General features: G+C 34.1%; 1 protein-coding gene across 2 annotated transcripts in view; it reads right to left on the reverse strand.

Moving 5' to 3' along the window:
• UVRAG (UV radiation resistance associated) overlaps nt 1-22,715 on the reverse strand; it is a 263,690-nt gene that overhangs the window by 222,729 nt on the left and 18,246 nt on the right. Inside the window, exons 2-3 of one of the 2 annotated variants that reach the window (XM_011368399.2) lie at nt 16,102-16,219; nt 8,752-8,786 (exon numbers count right to left, since the gene is read on the reverse strand). In XM_011368399.2, coding sequence (XP_011366701.1) covers nt 8,752-8,786; nt 16,102-16,219 — 153 coding nt within the window. The remainder of the gene's footprint in view (nt 1-8,751; nt 8,787-16,101; nt 16,220-22,715) is intronic. The other variant, XM_023535521.1, reaches the window with a different exon arrangement.

Genomic DNA, 22,715 nt, shown 5'->3' on the forward strand with positions numbered 1-22,715 from the left:
AAAGGAGGAAGGAAAGGTAGCCATTTAGGTGTAAGATCACCTCTCAACAAAAGTACATGTACTTAGGATATGAAACAATATAATTTCAAATTCCACAATTGGTGATAAACACCAGAAAAAGCATAAAATCATTACCCCTTTCCAAAGTGGAAAAAAAAAAGGAGACGATAAATGTATGTGAAGGGCCATACTGCATGCGGTATAAGATTTGAGGAGCAGTTCTCTATTAAATATTCTTAAATACTTCATTCTAAAATAAATTAAAAGCCTTTGGAAGGGAGAGGAGTCTTTTGAAGTTATATCATGTGGCTGACTAGATGACCTAGGTCTCCCTTCTAAGCCAATACAACATAAAAATAATAGAGTTATTGTCAATCTTATTACAATGACCTTCCTTTATACTTTTATAAAATAGCGCCAGACATATGAGCAATAATAATTCTTGAGTTGGTACACTCAGATACAGTCTGCCATACAATCAAAGACTTTATTGCCCAATAATTAATATTATTGTAAAGACTCACAAAATTATTTTTGTTCACATTTACCTGTACACATCAGTCTATTTTCTAGATGTAACAAATTATTCAAGTGTTAACATCACTTAGGGACCTATACTATATTCACTAATTCACAGTGGCAGAATATCAGTATATACATATCTTTGAAAAGTTCACTGCCTACTAACTACACACAAGAGAATCTAAAATTATTATTGATTACCAGGACGATTTCTCTATAACACTGTTCAATAACTGCTCAATTGACATCTCTTATTAATTAAAAAAACACATATATAGAAAATTTTCAAAACACTCACAAACTAGCTATTACTGTTCTTATCAATCAATAACAAATAAATGGTCCCAAGAAACACAACTAAGAAAGAATTCACAGCTGTTCCAACTTTCTCAAAACATATAAGATAACTCTCAGGAATTACATACTGAATTTATCAGTAGTAGTTATTCTTCAGACCAATAAACTCTCTTTCCCCTATCTCATTCATCTCTATTCATCCTTCATATCTCAACTTAGGAATTACGTATTGGTAGAAACCTTTCCTAACCATCCTCTCCCAAAATGAGATAAATAATACTCCTACATGTTTTCACAGGATTCTCTTCTTCCCTGGTACTATAACTGCATGTGTCAATTCTCTTCGTCTCCCTCCAAATCATATATTTGACCAGATAGAAGCTGGAAAACCCTGAAGACCATGCAGTGTAACATGAGGTAAAATAATTTGGCGTAAGCAAGAAGAGCCAACTTCCTATTCACAGATGCACACTCACAGAGATAAAATGTTAATTCATTCAGTCACGATTCAACTGAAACATAAACTTGGTTTGATAATCACTTAGGCCAGCATCTCGTAAACGAGTATTTGCACTGTTCTGTTCAGTTTTTGCCCAAAGATTTAAAAACAGCTCAGGTGGTCTAAATTCCAAAAAAAAGTTTATGATTCTGATAATGGTTCTGTGATAGACTTTCCCTAAAAATACATGCTCTAGAAATTTGGTCATTCATTATAAGTCCCATCACTGATCTCTACCAGACTTCTAGCAGACATTTAATCAGTTGAAAGTAGTGTGGTATAAGGGAAGCAGCAAGATGCTGCAAAAGAGCAGAGCTCTGGAACATGGGTTCCATCAGTCACCACTAGTTTTACAGCCTAGAGCAAGTTCCTCAGCCTGTCTGAACTTCAGTTTCCCTAACTTATAAGGCATACGTCTTACCTTGTGTCATTGTTATCAGGATACACTAATGTATATAATGGATCCAACATACTAGATGAATCACAGATGGGTACTTAATAATTGATACCTGTTATGTGTTTAAAAAAACACACATAAACAAACATAAATCACTGTTTTTACTCCCACCATGAGATTTTTAATTTTCTAATAACAGTTTAAAAACTTCCTTATGGTAAAAATATCTAACGATTAACTTTATAATTATTAAAGATGGGTTCATATGGGTTCATTATAATTTATCTTTACTTTTGTGTAAAGAGTATTTGCACTGTTCTGTTCAGTTTTTGCCCAAAGATTTGGGCAAAATCAACTCTAGAGAATTGAGTTACTTCCATTCTTACTGCTTCAATCATTTTAGGTATTACCAATGACCTTTCAATCATACTAAAGATCTAACCTCCTCTTGAACCAAAAAAAAAAAAAAGTTCCCAAAAGTTAACAAATGGTTTGGGGGGTCCGGCTAGCTGAAGCCAGAGACATTAAGTTGAATTACACACCACCAGTAATTATTCTATGCTTAATATATCTGAGAAGAAACCATCACTCTGACATATAACTTGCAGATACATCTCTACCATCTAACCTGTCAAAAGTGGATTATTCTTGTTATTCAATGCAACAGACATTTATTGGCCTTCTCTGGGTAAAGCATTGTGCTAAGGACATTAGAAAATAGAAAAACGAATTAGGTTGGGGGTCCTTGTCCACAAGATGCTCCTAATTTTGTATGATCTAATTATAACCCTTCCAAAACCTTACTCTCATACTATCCAGCCTTGACTGTCATCTCCTACCTCCCTAGGTCATTTCCTTTGCTGCTCTGATCTTCAATTCTCTTGCCCCTGTCTTTGGCATACTTAACCTATTAAAATCTCAAACCACTCCTGCTCACTCTACTGTAGCCCCACAAACTTCTTAGCCAAAGTACACTCCTTGAAAACCTCAAGTATACTCCTGCCTTTGTACTTTCGTGCTTATTGTCCTGGAACAGTCTTCCTCCACATAGAGACATCGTTTGTTCACTCACTTCTCTCAGGTCTGCTCAAATATCTTCTATGTGATTACCATAGAAAAAAAAGCAACCATCCGGGCCATATACTCCCTTTTTCTGCTTTATTTTACTCTATTATATTTATTACCATAGAACATGTTCAATTTTATCAATTCTAACACACATTTTTCTTCACATTGTAAGATGAATTCTGATTTAAGAAATGTTAAAATCAGTAAGCTCCTACAATCTTTGACCACCAGGCGGCAGTCATCAGGTATCTCTACCTGTGCAACCTTAAAAATAGCAGTTGTTAATATCAATTCTTTTAAGTTAGGCACAGTGTTGGTACTACATGTGCTGAGTTTAATTGCCATTTAAAATATCTCTATTGATTTATAGTAAAACAAAAAATTCCTGTATATAATATCTATAAAAAAATTCAAAAGATAAAGAAATATCAAGTATTCACAAAAATGTGGAGTAACCACCTCGGGCAAGGGAAACAAAAGAAAAAATGAACAAATGTGACTATATCAAACTAAAAAGTTTTTGCACAGTAAAGGAAACCATCAACAAAATGAAAATGACAACATACTGAATAGGAGAAGATAAGGAGTTAATATCCAAAATATATAAAGAACTCATACAACTCAACAATTACCAAAAAAAAAAAAGCCAATTAAAAAATGGGCAGAAGACCTGAACGGAGATTTCACTAAAGAAAAAATACAGATGAAAAGATGCTCAAGATCACTAATCATCAGAGAAATGAAAATTAAAACCACAATGAGATGTCACCTTACACCTGTCAGAGTGGCTATCATCAATAAATCAAAAAACAACAGTGTTGGCGAAGATGTAAAAGAAAGGGAACCCTCATACACTGCTGGTGAGACTGCAAATTGGTACAGCCATCATGGAAAACATGATGGAGGTTCCTCAAAGAATTAAAAATGGATCTACCTTTTGACCCAGCAATTGCACTTCTGGGTATTTATCCAAAGAAAATCAAAACAATAATTCGTAAAGATCTATGCATCCCTATGTTCACGGCAGCACTACTTACGATAGGCAAAATATAGAAGCAACCTAAATGCCCATCAACAGATGATTGGATAATGAAGTTATGGTTCATATACACAATGGAATATTACTCAGCCATAAAAAAAAAAAAAATGAAATCCTATCATTTGCAACGACGTGAATGGACCTAGAGGCGATTATGCTGAGCGAAATAAGTAGACAGAGAAACATAAAATACCATGTGACTTCACTGATAGGCAGAATCTAAGGGACAAAAAGAAGAAACAAATCAAAAACAGACCCACAAATACAGAGGACAATCAGGTGACAGCTAGACGGGAGAGGGGTGGAGAGGCTGGGAGAAAACAGTGAAGGTTTAATGAAGTACAAATTAGTAACTGATAGATGGTCATGGGGATGGAGAGCATAGCATAGCATAGGGAATAGACATAGCAGTAATGTAATGGTAGGTGTAGAGCCAGAGGGACGATCATTTCATAAACTACATAAATGTCTAACCAATGTACTGTATATTTGAAACTAATAAAAAATAAGAAAGAAAGAAAGAAAGAAAGAAAAGAAAAATGTGGAGTAACCAGAACTCTTACAGACTGCTTGTGGGAGTATAAATACAACAATAATTTTGGAAAACAGTTTGGCAATATATACTAAAGCTGATCCCATGCATATTTCCAGCACATTCACTCCTAGATATATACTCAAGAGAAATGCATACATACATTGAACCAAAAGACATATACAAGAATGTTCATAGCAGCACTACTCATATTAGCTCAAAACTAGAAACTAACCAAATGCCCATCAACAGAAAAAGGGATACATTCTGATATGTTCACAGAATAGAATCCTATATAACAAACAAACTACAAATTATATACTCCACAATATGAATGACTCTGACGATATAGAGTTGAGAGTGGAAGTCAGACACAAAAGTGTACACTGTATGATTTCATTACCATAAAGCTCAAAAACAGGTAAAATTACTTTATGGTGTTAAAGGTCAAAAGAGTAGCAGTAACTGAAGAAGGCATAAGGGGACTTCTGGGGCACTGAAAATCTATTTCTTGATCTAGATGCTGGTTACATGGGTGTATTCAATTTGAAAAAATTCATCAAGATGCATACATAAGATCTGTAAATGCGTATGTTAAACTTTAATAAAATGTATTGAGTTTTTGTGTAGGCAGAAAGGCATAGAAACAGCAACAAAGCATGAATTTGGTATTAGAGAAACAAATATTTGTCGATGAAGAAATAACCTCATCTACCTTTTTTATGGGACTTAAGGAAATTCTCACAAATTGAGGCAGCTGATTTACATTTTATTGCTCAGAAACATACAAAAGATTCCCTATCACAGGTCAAGCAATGTACCTAAAGAAAGGAAAAACTACTAAATAAATACTACCTTGGAATGAGTGAAAGAAATTTCAAAGTAACAAGAGGCTAGTAAAATTGAATCATAATTCACACAGGACTATTGCCAAGGGCTCCTGTTTCAGTTTAATCAGAAGTGTTTACTGTTTCTTGGTGAACATAAAATAATGGTGGGTCCTATAAATGACTGCTTATACGTGTGTGTGTGTGTGTGTGTGTATATATACACACTATATGACATTTTTTTCCTTGTTTGTTTGCCGAGTACAAGCCAAGCACAATACAGTGCCTGTGGGGATTACAAAAATAAAACACACAAAGTCCCTGCTTTCATGAGATTTATCCCATATGTTAAAGGAGCTAAGACAACCATAGGAACAGCTATTCCACTGATTTAGAATGGTAGTAGTAGCATAAGTACAAAGTGTGTGTATACACACATACACACACACACACCATTTTTAAAAGCACACACAAAAAAATTTCTTCCTGCTAACATTACGGATTGTAAGAAAGCTTTTCAGAGGGATCTAGAACTGTGCTGTCCAATATAATATCCATGAGCCACCTGTGGCTATTAAAATTAAATAAAATTAAAAATTCAATTCCTCAGTAGGGCTTAACCACATTTCAAGTGCTCAATATGTGGCCAGTGGCAACTGCACTGCACAGTGCATAGAATACTGCTGTCATCACAGAAGTTTATTAAACGGCACTAATTTGGAGTATTCAAGAGTTAGAAAGAGGCACAAAATAAGCACATAAGGGCAGCTTATCTAACTTTTGGGGAAAAACATTTTTTTAATCTTGTGTCTATTTTTCCATGTTTCCTCTGACATCAAAGTGGCAAAACTGGGCTACTCTTTCTGAAGACCAAGCTCAGACTATAAACCTAGGGAAAATAGTCAAAGCCTTATTAAAGTTACATAAAAAAGAATACTCACAAGCTCACCAGAGTCCAACTAGTCCACCAGAGTGAAAATTTACCCAAAGCTTAGTTAAAATAAAGTAGTGCTTGGCCTAATCTTTTAGCAGATAATTAGAAGTCAATCAATAAATGTATTTATAGAAGAATCCATTCATTAAGAAACATTTGCTGAGCACCTTCTATGTGCCAAGCACAATGTAAGCAGTAGGAATCAAAGCAGTCAAGTGACTGACTCTTTTCAACAAATATCACAACAGCGAAAAAACTGTAAATTCCTAAACAGAGAAGAAACCGACAAATTTTGCTCATCTGTGTTTCTTCCGAGACAGCAAGAAGGGAGGTAACAATGTGCTGTCTCCAGCATATTCTCTGAGGGTTGTTGACTCCTGTGGTGCCCAATGCCTGTAAATCTGAACCAGTAACAATGATTTAGCAGAAAGCTAAGAAAGAAGAACCCTTTAAAAAAAAAATAAATGAATTGAGGTTTATTAAACCTATATTAAGCTATAAAAAGAAACAAAAAATAATCCTTGCCAAAATATCATCATCTCAAAGAATATCCTTAAAAGGAAATATCAATGAATCAACATTTAATAAAATACCTGATAGGAGAAGTACAATAGCAGCTAGGGAGGCATAAAGATATTTGGGCAGTCCCTGACCTGCAGTAGCTTTCACCAACTTTGTGAGATGAAATGCTCATCAACAATTACAATGCAAGCAAATGTTGTAAGTGGTATACTTAGGAAACAATTACAGTACAAACTGTAAGATGAAAGGACCTTGGAAGTCTTTTGGTTCAATCCTCTCTCTTGTTTGAAATCCACTGTATAAAACATTATTCAGCCTAAGTATACCAGGGATGAAGATGTCACAATTCACACAGTTCAGAAGCAATTAAAGATAGGAGACAAAAGGAGCTAATGATAGGAGATAATATTCAGAGAGATGATATTTAGAAATATGGATTTGGAAGCTAAGTGAATACCAAGTAAATACAGTACTAATAATGTAGAACAATACATAGCATAGAGTCCATTATGACACAAATCCAGAGAAAAAACAGTGGGATACTGTAAAACCATCCCCAACTAGAATTTTGACATAGAAAAGGGGATAGATAAACCAAGATAACATTCTATTCTACCTTCTCCATAAACCCCCTCTTCCTCAGCTCTTGCTTGCCTATAGACTATTTCTGATTCCACCTGAGCCAGAAGAGGAGGAAAAACTAATATTTACTCAGCAGCAAATATGCATAGGGCATGGTGCTAGTCATTTATCATGTACCGTGTAATGTACATAGAAAAAGAGCTTTTCTGATGATCAGAGCTCCTCAGAGATGGACTCAAGGAATCTGTCTGGCCTGGGACCCAAATCTGTTATGATATTTTAAAGACGTTAAAAGACAGCTTGATGAAGGGAAAAGAGTAGTAGAAACCTGAAGATAGAAAGTCTGGGGACTAAGGTTCTGATCTTGCAGTTCTGTGACTGCAAAAATTATTGCTCTCTGGATATTAGTTTCTTAAGATCTACCTCACCTACCTTACAGATTGTTCTAAGGATCAAAATGGGATCGCACATGTAAAAGGATTCTGCAAATACAACACATCACTGATATCCATTTATTCATCTAACAAACACTCACTGAGTATCTACACTATTCTACATTGCAGGATGTCAATGGTGAACAAGACTGGCAAGGTCCCTGCTCTCATGGAACTTATATTCTGGTAGATGGGAGACAGATAATAAACATAAACAAAGAAGTGAATAACAGTTTCTAACAGTGATGAATGCTCTGAAGAAAATGAAACAGGTGATATGAAAAACTGTGACAAGAGGAAAGGGAACTACTTTAGATGGAATAGTCGTAGGAGGCCTAGTAGAAGTGACAAAGCTGAGACCTCAAAGGATTCTTCGGCCAAATGAAAAGCTGAGAAACAAGTTTTCTAGGTATAAGGAACAAGATAAGCTTGACATAGTCAAAGCACTGAAAAGATGAGGTATACCTGTAACACAATGAGTGAGAAAAAGTATTAGGCAAGGAGGTTGAAAAAGTGGACAGGCCAAATCCAGTATGGTCTTGGACCATTAAAAGGATATTATCATTACCATAAAGATCTCCTTTTTATCAGCATGGCCCAATAAATTGAGCCATTTATGCAAATATCTAGTGTACACATTATCAAAAGTAAAACACTCCCAAATTTCTAACTGAGCAATGCCATTGCCAAAAAACAAGTGAAAGGATCCTATACAATGGCTTTAGACATAAAATTCTTAAAACTATATCTAAACAAAGGTATCACTGTTTAAGTGTTTGGTAAGTCAAAAACCTCTAGTAAATAGAAGTGACAGAATTATAAAATTTGAATTGAAAAAACATCAAATTTTTTTTAACAGAAAAATATCAGTTCACTCAGCAAATATTTATCAAGTACCTACTATGTACCAGACATGTTCTAAGTACTAGCGATACGGCAATGATCAAATCAATGAAGATTTAAGCAGTAATTGAGCAGAAGATTTAACTGTAGAAGGATCATAATACCAGAAGTAAACTTGAATTTATTTATGACTCAGCATTTCTGAAAGAAGAGTTATAGGCTTAGTCATATGTACCTGTCAGAAAGCAAACTTACCAAGGAATTCTTAATCACTTCACTTCTATAAAATTCTGGAAAAAAAGAAAAAAAAAACAATAAGTGATATGGGAAAAAATAAGCTCTTTAACTCTTAATCCTGTAAATGTTTTAATATATGTTCCAGTAAAATATTTAAAACATTTTCAAGGGGTCTATTCTCTCTATATCTGCAAAAGAAAAATCAAAATAAAGGTTAAATAAAAGTGTTTTAAAGGGGAAAACAGTAGTCAAGAAAGGTCAAAACCTGTTAAGATTTAATTTAGTGATGTTTACCTTACTGACTCCTTTTACCATAGATTCAAATTTGAGCCCTTAAAACTCAGACTTTCTTCTCCCCTGTCCCCCTCTCTACAACAACTGATTCTACATGCTCTCCTTTTCTCCAACATCTCTAATGATTTCCCACTGTAGTATTGTGGAATGAATCCAGATCTAGCAACGAGCTAACCAAAGTTCTAATTCTACTTGTCATTAACATTCTGTCTCTTTAACTTCCTCGGGCCTATTTTTCATTAAACAATTTAGCAAATTAGACTAATAACCATAGGTCCTCTGTAAGCATAAAAATTCATGATTCTACAAAGCTTCACGTACATTATAAATGTTACAAAACCTGAAAACACAATCAAAAGAGAAGCGTGTCAGAGGTCCAACAATCCTCCAACATTCCCCGTGCTGACCCCCTGTTGAAGAAACCTCCATGATGCTCTGTCCACAGAGCCTGTGAGGACCCTTGCAACCTCAGGTTGCGGTAGGATACTATTCCCCAAATATGATGCCCTGGTACTTGAGGTGATTTTAGGTGATTCACAAACTACTTTTTTCTAATATACTGAAATGTATGTCTCATATATTCAACTCCTAACTGTAAGTTCCATAAGGTAGCAGTGTTTGTTTTTAAAACTGCCATCTCCTCAGTATGTAAAACCATTGTTGGGCAGACAATAAAATTTTTTGTTTGAATCAACAATTTCACAGGTTATGCTTAGACATGAGTTTAAAAATAATGAACTTTAAAATTTTTATTAAGTATACAACAATATAGGTAAAACTCAAATATAGGGAAAATTGTGAAAGTGGTCCACTAATGAATAAAGTTTAGGACTCATCAAAAAGTAAATAAAAAGCAGACCTGGACATAATACTCTTATGGGCAAACACTTCTGGTTAAAGTACTTCTTGACACACATACCATCTACCTTACTCTATGTTTGTCTTCATTAAAAAATAAAACAAAACAAAAAGATAAAGATAATAATTCTATTTTGCAGAGAGACAGTCACAATGTATTAAATGGAAAAAAAAAGGTTCTCAAAGAGAACTTACAACAGGCTCCAATTTTTTTAATTACGTAATAATGTTTATCTTAGATGATAGAATTAGGATTCTTAGTTTTATTTTTGCTTTGTAGTTTTCTAATTTTTTTATTTTAAGTAAGAAAAGGGATAATTCTGTTTTTCAAAGATATCTACTGATAAATATTTAGGTTACTGCTAATTTTTAGATGTTTCAAGGAATAAACAACCTTTTAAAGATACATATTCTAAGACACTTGAATCTGTAGGATAGACTTTTAAAGGTAAAATTGCAAGATAAAAAGAAAAATAGTTTGAATTTGATAGATATTGCCAAATTGTTCTCTAAAAATATTGTACCAATTTACAATTTCACTTATGAAAATATCTGTTTCCCCAACATTAGCAACTCTAAGTATTACTCTTTTCCTTTTTTCACAAATAGTTAACCAATTATTCTAACCATAAATTAACTATATAAACGTGCATATATATATATGTATTTATATACATGTATACTAATTTACATGTGCCATATGAATTTTTAGAAAAAAAAGACTAAAAAAGTTAAAAAAGTGTTTTCTTTTTATAACAAAGTACTTTCACTTTATACTTTTATATTTTTGTACTGTTTGAATTTGTTACAAGTATGTGTTAGTTTTAAAATCAGTAAAAAAAAAAATGAATTCCTTTCTTTTGAGAGAGAATTCCTCAGCTTAATCTGCCAAGTGTCTAAAATTAAAGTTCCCAAAATAAGTTTCTCTAGCTCTAAGATGAATAATATCATTATTTCTTCCAAAACTTTGCTAACTGACTATGTATAAATGAAACTAAACAATTTTCCTTCTCCATGAGACCCTCAAAACGGACTCACTATTTTAAATAGAGGTCAAAAAAGTAGCCACACAATTTGAAAAGAAATCACCAAGAGGTAATTTCTAACACACTATACACAGATCTATACTATCTATCATTCTGTTACATCTAAAATATTCTCAATGAAATTAGCAGCATGGTGCAAAAGCAAATAGTGAATTTAGGAGAATTTAGAATCAAAAAATAGTTCCGGTCCCCAATCTACCATGTACAAGCTTGATTCTGGACAAACCAATTAATCTTTTAGGGCCACAGTTTTTTTTACCTTTCAAAGGAAAATAACAGGGTTGTTGTAAGGCTCAAATGAAATAGTGAATTTAAAACACTTTATAAACTTTAGTTTTTATTAATAAAATTCTATTAATTTTTATTAATTCAATTTCAGTAAAATAATTTCACAAGTAAATTTTCAAAAAGGTATCATCCAAGACCTATTTCTATATGAAAGGGACCATTAGATACAAACATTTCTCTATTCATTTGCCAAGACCTAAAGAAACAAAGCAGAGATTGCAGAGCCTGTTTTCATGGTTATGCAGCATTCCATTCATTCAACAAATGCTTTTTTAATACCTCGACTTCACTCATTATAGAAGAAACACAAACTTAAACTATACCATAAAACTATTTTTCACCTATCAAACAGGCAAAAATTCAAAAGTTTGATTGCACAGCCCATTGGTGTGTCTCTGCTGGAAAAGGCACTCATACGAAACAAGTGGGAATGTAAACAAAGACAATTTTACAATATCTACCGAAACTATAAATACACACTCTCTTTGTACTTCCACTTCTTGGAATTTAACCTAAAGCTACACTAGCACTCATACAAAATAATGTACTCATAAAGTTATTCAATGTAGTACTATTTATACCGCAAAAGACTGGAACCACCTACAAATGCCTACCAATAGGAGCCAGTTAAATAATTTATGGTATAGCTACTCAATGCAGAACATTAAGGAGGCTTTCTATGAACCGATATGGGAAAACATCTAAGACATATTAAGTGAAAAATTTAAGGCACGGAAATATATATACTTCGGTACTAATTTTACTTGTATTTGCATAAAGAATCTCAAGAAAGATAAATAAGAAATGAATAATAGTTGTTATCAGGGTCATGCAGAAAACCAGGTGCATTAATACAAACTTTTATATATACTTTGAACCATGAACTGTACTTCATATGTATTCTCAACCATGAACTACATTAACTATTTAAAAATTAAATGAACAAAATATATATATTTGGGGGCTCACTAGGTGCCAAGCATTGTTGCAAGTATTGGAGAGAGTACAGTGAACAAAAATGACCTAAAAATTACTGACCTAAAAATTTTGGTCCTCGTGGAGCTAACGTTCTAGTAGAGAGACACATAAATTAATCAAATAATGAAACAAAGCACCTGTCAAATAATCTTAAGTATTGTAGAAAAAAATAAAGCATAAAAGACAAGAGAAGAATAGTCACAATTTTCTTAAGAGTTTAGTCTGTGATCAAAGAGAGTTTCTCTAAGAAAACATGAGCAGTAAAGACCTAAAAGGAAGTGGAGGTGCTAGTTATGTGGATATTAGGAGGGAAGAGTGCCAGGCCCAAGAAATAGCAAGTGCAGAGGCCTTTAAATTGAGGTAAACTTGATGTATTCCAAGAACAGCAAGAAGCACAGTGTAGCTGCAACTGAGAACTAGAAGAGTAGGAGATGAGTTCCGAGAGCTAACAGAGGGGTTAGCTCATGAAAGGCCTTCTAGGAAACCATAAGGATTTTAGCTTTTACTGAGTAAGATGGAGGGCACTGGAGTGTTTTAAGGAGAGGAACAACATGATCTCACTTTCATTTTAACAGGATCTTGGTTGAGAACATACTGAAAAGGGTACATGGACAGGCAGATCTGTTAGAAATCTATGTGCTGAAATATTAGATGTGGGATATAAAAGAAGACAATCCAGAATGATTCTAAGGTTTATGGCCAAGGACATGAAAGGATAGAGTTACCATTTTCTGAGAGAAGGAAGACAGAACTGAAATATCAGAAACTCGGTTTGAATACACCAAATTTAAGTTACCTACTAGACACCAGATGAAGATGTAGAGTAGGCAACTGAATATAGAAGTATGAGTTCAGAAAGAAGATCCAACCTAAGGATATAAATTGCAAATTGTCAGAGAGATAAATGATATTTAAAACTATGAGACTTGGATGAGATCACCAACTGGATTATACAGAGTTAATTTTCTGATGTACTCAAACAGCTGGTTGGTGTTGCAGGGGAGGACAGGCACTCACATTTCATGAGTGGGAAAATAACTATGGCTGAAGAACAAACTTGATTTTATGAAAATTCCAAGTTTAAGGGGAAACAAGGATTAGAATCTAGCTCCTCATCCATTAACACAAGGTTTTGTTCTATGGGGATGTGATAACTGGTGTTTGATTTGAACTACCTAAAAGGTAGACAGCACTAAAAAATGTCAAAAAAAAAAAAAAAAACCTCATGGATAACTTCTTAGTATCTGCTGTGAATTCAGCTGAAATAAAATAACCTAGAAATCAGCATTTCAGATATTCTTCAAAAAAAAAAAACCTTTCCTCTAAAACTAACAAATAATACCACTAAATAGGTGGTGTAGGTGGTTTTGTAAGAAGAGCCAATTGGCCTTCTATCATGGTCATCCTACACCACTAATGATCATGAAATGAATATTTGCATTTGTCCATAAGATAAAGTGGTATTGACTAGGTTTAGTAATAAAGAAAGAACTTCCTGGTTCTTCCTACGGTAGTTAAAAGTTATAGGGCCCAACGTATGGGCCCAACAAGACCACCATGAAGAGACTTCATTCATCTATGACATTTTGGAGCAGAAGGAAGCTTCAGAAATCACCAATCTTCTCATTTTGAGGTAAATTAAAGCTCATAAGAGGGGACAAATACTCTGCCAAAGGGTTTGCCAGTTAGTGAAAGACTTAAAACCACAACCAGAGACACTGAACTTCCTATGATCTGTGACCAGCTATTCCCTAATCATGTTAACGATCATTTTATGAGATAACTTCCAAAAATAGTCTATGAAAACTTGTAAACTCAAGATGTAATCTGAATGAGAAGAAGACAAAACGAAAACAAGAACCAAAAAAAATCACTGCTTTCATTGTATCTCTTATACAAGTTTTTACCTCATGGTAAAACCAGTCACATGACTACTCTTTAAAAACTACTATTACGACTGTTAACATTCCATTTCTAATAATTTCTATCATTTACTAAATACCTAAAATGTGCTAAGTACTATGTTAATTACTCTCATTAGAGGTAACAGTGGAGCAAGGACACAGAAGTTCTATGAAGATAACCAAGGACTAATTACATAGAAACCTATCAAAAATTTAAAATACTCTGGTAATGTCATATATTGCTACGAATAGAATCAATTACTGACCAGCAGACCAAATGTATTAAGCTTACACCTTTAGAACAAATAGCAACCAAACTTATACCTGCAAAACTGCTTATACCTTTAGAACAAATAGCAACCAAACTATTCCATTTTCCTACTGGACATACAGGAAGACAACGTTTCTCAGTCCCTTTTTCCTCTAAAAAGGATGATGCAATTGATTTATGGCCAATGGAATGTGATCAAATTGAGGTGGGCCATTTCCATTACCAAATCTCCCTCAAATAATCCTTCTCTTGTCATGCCAGAAATAATGCGTTGATGGCATCAGCATTCCAAAATAGAAGACTGAATACCTTGGTCACAAGGCAGCTGCCAAGACAACAACCTGATAAAGAACACCTGCACTGGACTTAGTGTCAAGAAATTTATTGTTAAACCACTGAGATTTGTGATATTTGTTATAGTAGCGATCTTGAAACCACTTGGATTCAAACTTTATACAATATGCAATGGTTAGAATAAAAAATAAGAATGAAATGAAATTACATGAAAATGGCAGAATTTAGAGTCTTTTTTTAATCCTTAAAAAAATTTTTTTTTTGCAAGCAAGCTAGCTTTATTAGAAGCGAAAGTACACTCTCAGATGGCAGAGTGGGCTGCCACGAGTGGTCAGCCTAAAAATTACTTTAATGCTACTTACATGGTGGTGAAGGGAGTTCTACTCTATACAATTCCTGATTGAATTTTTAATGAGCATATGCTGGTAATGAAATTTAAAAAAGAAAAAAGTTCTTAAACAACTACTGCTTTAATAACTGTTTTTAAAAGTTATTAAAACCAAAAAGATAAAATGTCATTTGAATTTCTCATCTTTGCCACAGGACAGAATTCAAATAACTCGTTAGTACCTCTTATTAAAATAATGCTACCTTTCGTTAATATAAATAGACCTTTAATAACATCTAACCAAGTTTCATCACCTTATCTTAGTTGATCCTCATAAAAATCTGTCTTTCTGACTTCGTAAGACCTCATTTTCTTCACTTTTCTCACAAATGAGAAATAAAAAGTGAGGTTTAAAAAGCCATGATCTTTATCCAAAATCACACAGCTAGTAAATAGCTGAGCTAGAACTAGTATCAATATATTTTCAATCCAAATCCAATATTTCTGTCATTATACCATGCTTCCTCTCTTATACCATCCAATATAGGTCAACTGATTACATCAAAGTGCCTTTCATCCAATATCTGTTCAAAAGATGCTTGTGAGTTTGACTCAAATGTGTGGTCTACTTTTAGAACTGTCACTTATGGAAGACTCCATTTCAATACTTCGAACTGTTTTCAAAGAAATCATGCCATTCTTCTAAAAACAAGCCCACGTACACAAGGAATTACAGATATGAGAAGAAAACTAGGTCACAATTTTACCATAATATTAAACTAGGTCACAATTTTACCATAATATTAAAGAAATCAATTACATAAAATTTTAAGAAAAGAAAATTAGTACTGGATACTGGACTCATATAATCTATTTTAAATGACAGCTACACAGCTATAAAGGAATGATAAACGTATCAATGTAAAGCTCAATTATTCAAAAGAACTGTTCAAACATGTTTCTTTACTGTATATAACTGTTCATAAACTATTTTCAGACAGCATGACAATTTAGCTTTCCAGTAAGCAATAACAGCAAGAAGTACATGTGGGAAAAAAAAGCGAGATGTAATGATCTATGGGTAGCAAAATCCACAGATTCTCTTACCTTTATATATCTTTTCAGAATTACACAAGTGAAGTGTGAAGTAAGTATCGAGGAGTTGGTGGCCATTTCTATTAACAATATTCCGGGCAGCTATATTCCGAAGATGTCTAAGACGACGCTAAAAAATAACCACAAAAAAAAGAGGGGCATTCAGCTTTTTCTTCTTATAAAATTTCCTGAAAGTTACAACTCAAAAATGAAACATAGTAAGTTGTCTTAGTCATTATTTGTTGAACCAGCAACCTTAACCCAATCACTTATTTATGCCTCAGCATTCTCTCTGTCAAATAGGAACTATGCCCACCCTATCTCATTTACATTACAAGGTGTCATTTTCATGTTGTGAGCAAGAAATGACAATAAAAAATATTTTTTGAAAAGTACAAATGTTATATAAGTACAATATATCTGTAGAACAGCATTAGTATTTCCTGGAACATGAACTAAATAATAATTTGCTTTTTTCCCTTCAGAAGGATGTCTATGGATATAAAAAGTCCATCTCATACCAACAGAAAATCAGCAGTTATTACATACATATGGCCCTGTTGCTAGTTCAGTCTAGAAGCCAGATCATCTGTACAACCAAGGAGAGAGGCTAAAGCAAAAAAATAAAAGCAATAACTCACTGGTCACTCCATCCAGCCAATAACCCAACTGCTAGGAGCTTAAATTAAATTCTCACTTGACCAGCAGTCCTAATCGGGCGTCCTTCCAAACAATTTCTCAAAGTAGGGTGCATGAATTATTTGGAGTTACAGGTATTGGAAAGGCAAAAGCTCTTTAAGCAACAATAGAAATCAACAAAAATACAACATAACTTAAGGGACAGTCAACTCAAATCACAAAGAGAAAATGTTGGCAATGCTGAAATCTGAGCACATCAGATTCATTTCCAAAAGCTAGTTCCCTGTGTCAAATCATTATTTTCAGAGACTTAAAAATAGAAACTAAGTTCTCAGTTTTAAAATATGCTTAAAGCTCTCCCTTCAGGCTGAAAGGCAAACCATTCTACTGAGGTAAGTCCATCTTCAATTACATGTGTAGTCAACCAGAAAAGTACAGTTCTTTCTTTCTATGCACATACCAACCCAATCCTTTTTCCCAATCCAGAGATTAAGATTCTTTGACAGAAAAGGTTATTGTCTAATAAATTCGTTTAATCCTCTAAGCATGAAAAGCCCCAAATGTATTTACAAAAAGTTCCTAGGGCTCATTCTACAAGACTTATTTTTCTACAATCTCCCAACGGTTTCCATTTCACACCCTGGATTACAGCAACTATTTCCTCCTATTATATATTTTTCATCAGTCAAGCTCTTAAATTGAAAGGAACCACTAATTGCCTATACGCAATAAATCACATTTATTTTGCTATAAGATTGCAATCTTGTCCTCTATTCAAAGACCTGAAAATATTACCCAAAGCCTCTAGCATAAAGTACAAACTTTCCAATATTATTTTCAAAGCCCTGTGTAATTCGAACTTTCCACATCCTATCCTACTCCCTACTAGATCTTCCAAATACCCACCCCCTAGTCACACATGACGGCTTAAGGTTCCATGAATAAGATCATGCACGTACCTAGCTACATGCTTTTGCTAATGCTAGCGCCTCCATCTAGAAGACCATTCTCTTCAAGGAGATCCTATTTCCACTTCAAAATTAAAGAGAGGAGATTCCTCCTTCCTGACTCTCTAACTGAAATCAGTTAATAAATAAGAACTTTGCTCCTACCTCTACTATATTACTTATTTCATTCAACCTGTATTACAGTTATTTTCCTTGTTAATCTAGAAAGAAAAGACTTGATGACAGAGACCACTACCATCACTATGTGCTGGCTTAAAAATTACTGCTTGGCTATCGCCCATGGGAACATAGGTTATCACCCATGGGAACATAACATTCTAACAATAAGCTTTCTGCTTCTGTACTCCCACTTGCACAACCTACCTGTGGGTTGACAGTTAGCAAATAGAAGAAAAATAGACTTTTGTGTTAAAACGGAATGAGGAATGGGATTTAGGGCTTAAAAACTCTGTACCTCTACATTTCGGGGCTGCTTAATTTGGGGTCTGCGTACCCCTGGCAGACCCAGCTGGCTGAATAAAGAGTGTGTTTCCTATAACTCACTGGTTTCTGGTGGTCCGTGTGTCTATCGGGGGCTGGCGGCCACAACAACTATACTATTAGCATTTATTAAATGCTTACTGTGTGCCAGCACTGTGTTAAACACTTAATACATGTGCTCTTACTTAATCTTCATAATAATCCTAAAAGGTTACGATTACTCATTATCATGATTCATCTCTTTATCCCAACATTTCTAAGTAACCAAATACAAAGAAACAAAAAAGTAAATAATAAATGAGAGGGATATCTCAAAAGAATGAAGGAAAAAAGGCAGAAAGCAAGCAAAGGGAGTATACCTACACATGTAGGTATACATACACCTATATCTCCTATATTTATATATAGAGATAAGTTGGTCTTTACACTCCTCTATTGCTATAGAAGACAAAGCAATGCCTATTCTTCACCTCCAAAGTATAATTTTATGACAAATACAGGACAAGAGACAGTTCCCTTGTAAAGCAGTATGCAGGGCTTGGACAGAGATTAAACCTGTAATAAATGCACATAAATTGCTGAAGAGGTCTTTGCATTATATAGGAAGTTATTAGCACAACCGCCTCCAAGGCACCTTCTGACTCCAAACTCTAAGATTCTAAAATCAGCAATGGCATGTACAAACACTCATCTGGGTGGATTCCCAATGTATCATTATTATTTCTATGCTTCCCACCACTGATGTGGATAAAACAGAACTGACCACATCAGGGCATTTTATAAGAAAGTTTACAAAAAAACAAAAACTCCTCCACAAATTAGCCAACTATACTTAAAGCACTGACCTTGGGTTGTATGACTTTTTGCCTTTTCCCTTACTTTATTTACTTCAAAAGCATTAGAGTAAGTATTCTCATTACACCATGATTAAAAATACAAGGTACCCCCAGCAGCTGGAACAGACAAAGGAAATCAACTCTTTATGGGTAAATTACTGATGTAATCTTGGGGAAAGACAGAAAATGTCCATCCATATGAACCCTCTTGTGCCCTTTGTCTTGGCTTCTTCTTTAATAACATCCATTCCAATTTCATCATAAAGCTGCTTTTTAAAAATGCTGAACTGTAATAAAATGGAGTTAAATTAATAATAATGTGCCAATTTTTTCTTAGTTTTGACAAATGTAAAATGGTAATATAAGATATTAACATTAAGGAAAATGAATGAAGAGAATTCTCTGTTATCTTTGCAACTTTTCTGTAAATCTAAAATTATTCCAAAATAGTTTATGTTTTAAAGTTACTGCCTTTTTCAGAGTTAATAGAAGTGGAAGTGGTGCCAATAAAACAACATTTCACAAGCATTTCTTAGAAATATAACTCTTCTCATCCATTCCCACCCATTCACCTCTTCCTTCAGTCTCTCACCTCCTTCTCCTCTTCTTCCCCCAAGATTTAATACAATTAAAAAGAAATACGGGCAGGTTAAGCCAGAAATTCAGAAAAATCATTATCTATGAAGTAAGAACAGGTTGGTGGGAACAGAGATAAAAACAAGATTTCTGATATTTATGTAGTTTTGACTTCTCTACCATATGTTTTACATACTCAAAAAAAGTTAAATAAGAAAAAGTTTAAATCAATAAAACCTAGTCCAAAATAGCAATACCAAAAATCACTACAAATTTTAAGATATTATCCACCTTCACCCAAACTGTTACCCTATGATCAAAGGAAGTATTAAAGAAATCAGTGTGACCTTAAGGATCCTTTCTGGTTCTCAGTTCTCCAGATCTACATTTGACCGAAACAGAATGTAATTATACCTAACATGCAAATATAGATAGTTCCAGATGTTTGTCTACCTTCCCCAATTAGAATATAAGTTCTATGAGGGAAGTGACTTAATTTTATTCATAGTTGTATCTTCAAAATCTAGATGAGTACCTAGCAAATAGATGGCACACAATAAATGTTTAATTGAATTAATAAATCTCCAGTGAATTAATCCAGTCAAGAAGGTCCTTGTATAACATAGGCCTTGCAATAGTCCTGAGTGGCCTGGAACCCTTAGTGGATTCTGACATTCATCCACCAGATGATGGGAGAAAACATCACTTCAACCTAAGAATGGACCTAGGAACTAATGTCCTAGGGTATACAATCTAATGGTACTTCATGGCCTGGTGTCACCATCTAGCATAAATACACTGCTTCAGACTTGTCTAAGTAGACTTAAATATCAGATTATCTCTTCAAAAGGCCCATCTAAAGACAGTTAATATCAAATCTGTCTTTATGATCAAAATTGGCTCAAATGTCTCAGAAGAGTAAAAATACTGAATAACTGAATTACACAGACTTTAGGATTACTCTTTAAGATAACATTCCATGCAGTTTTCTTCACCAACAATTTCTTCAAACTTTCTCAAATGCTCCACACTTTCAGCTACAAAATGCTCTCAGTGTATCATTCTGTAACAGTAGCTTTCGCATCCAAGTAGTGCACTAATAATACCTATCCCCAAAACTAAAGCTAAATAGATTTTTACTTTTAAGTTGGAATTAACATAACTTTAAAATATTTAAAACACAACCTATAAAACATTCCATATAGAGGTTAAAAACATTCACTAACATATAAAATTAAAACCTCCTATTCAGCTTTGGAGGATTGAAAGATGGACTTAAAGCACAACTCTGATATCTGAAATGTTGGCAGTAGGCAAAAACAGTATGACCCTAAATTCCTTAACTATTTAACAACTCTTTCAAGAATAAATTCTAAAACAAGACTTACGTGGCATGGATTATCGATTTGAAACATTTGCCTTAGTAAAAAAATATATATATGAATTACTCATTAGTATGATTGTAAACTGGTGCCTCTAAAGAACCAAAAATGGTTGTTTTTATTAATAGTACTACTGTTCTTAGAAAACTGCTTTAAAACCTAACAGCAGTCTTAATAAAAATTTTGTTTTGTTTTTGTACTTTTTGTTTGTTTTGTCTTGCCCAGCACTCATATGTTTAAAAACAAACCCAGATTCTCCTTTGTAAGACCACTCAACCCTACTATCAATGTCTACTTCACAGAGAACTCCCTCCAACTCCAAGGATGTTCACGTGACTCAGAACAGGCTAATCAGCATACTCCATCCCCCAACCATAACATATGATTCACTCAGGGTCCATAAAAAACCAAGAACCTGTATTAAATTCTTGAGAGTTCTTTTTTTTTTCCTATGGGCCCTGAACCTGGAAGGACTAGGCATGCTATCGGACATCTTTTTATCACAGTGAAACCTGAGAATGAAACCACCAAGAAGAGAACAAAATCAAGAGATGCCAACAGAATTTATGTTTCTGGATCAAATCATACCTAAAATGACAACTATAATTACAAACACTGTAATAGAGTAAAATGCTCCACCTCTCTCTGACTTCATCTTGTTCATGCCTGCTTTATTTCCATGGCCTTCAGGCTAATAGATTCTAATCATTAGAGGAATTCTGCTTGTGGCTTGAGTTTTACAAAGACAGCGTCTCCCATCTCCCCTTCTCTTGAAAGAAAAGAAGCCTGAACTTTGTACTTGGATAAGACAGATCTGAGGAACAACCAGGCCTACCATCTTCTCAGTTGGAACCTTCTCGATCAATAAATCTTTCCTTATTCCAAACTCTGATGTTTTGAGTTTTGGCCTTTGGAACCATCAAGCATGAGGACTTCAGACCAGTAACAACACCAGCCCAGTCCCTATAAAACTGTCAAAGATTACAACTAGGGAGAAGACTTATATTATAATTGTTTATTAAGAATTTATCCCATAACAGGTTAGTAGATGAAGAGTAAGAACATTCTAATTTAGTGGCAAGGTACAAAAAAATGTTTCATTTTCTTTAACATCCCTATATTTTGGAAAATGATCATTTCTGGTGGGTCAATTAATTTTGTTGATACAATTTTGAACCTCAACATGGACCACAGCAAGGCTTAAAAAATGGTCAAATCACACCCCAGAACTAAAAGGAATCCAAAGCTATTTTTAGTAGTGAAATATGCCACTGGGGTCCTATATTCTCCCAAGTTTTACCTTTCCCTTGCAAGCATCTAAAATTTTCTGGCTTCTGAGGTATAACAACAACAAAAGACAACTGAGGTGTCTAATCTTTTTCCTTATCACTGCTGGAAAGTGATTTGGGGAGGCTGATGGCCAACAGAAGAAGAAATAGCTATCATTCACCCTCCCTTCTCTGTACTCCTTGCTTAAAAAATAAAACTACCATGGTTCTTAAATATAATTACTCCACAAATCCCCACCATCACCAAACTAAACAATCATCCCAAACACACCTTTTATGGCCCCTAAGGCCACAGTGAGTTATCTTCAAAACAAATTTTGAGTCTAATTTACTTAATCTACAAGAGTCATTACAAATCAATAATATAATCAATCATCTATAGCCCAAAAGAAGCAAAAGAAAAGAGGCAAAAGTCAGGCCATAGAAAAAGAAATGGAAGTACAATAAACATAAGAA

Source organism: Pteropus vampyrus, unplaced genomic scaffold (genome assembly GCF_000151845.1).
Source record: "Pteropus vampyrus isolate Shadow unplaced genomic scaffold, Pvam_2.0 Scaffold141, whole genome shotgun sequence".
NCBI classification, from domain to species: Eukaryota; Metazoa; Chordata; class Mammalia; order Chiroptera; family Pteropodidae; genus Pteropus; species Pteropus vampyrus.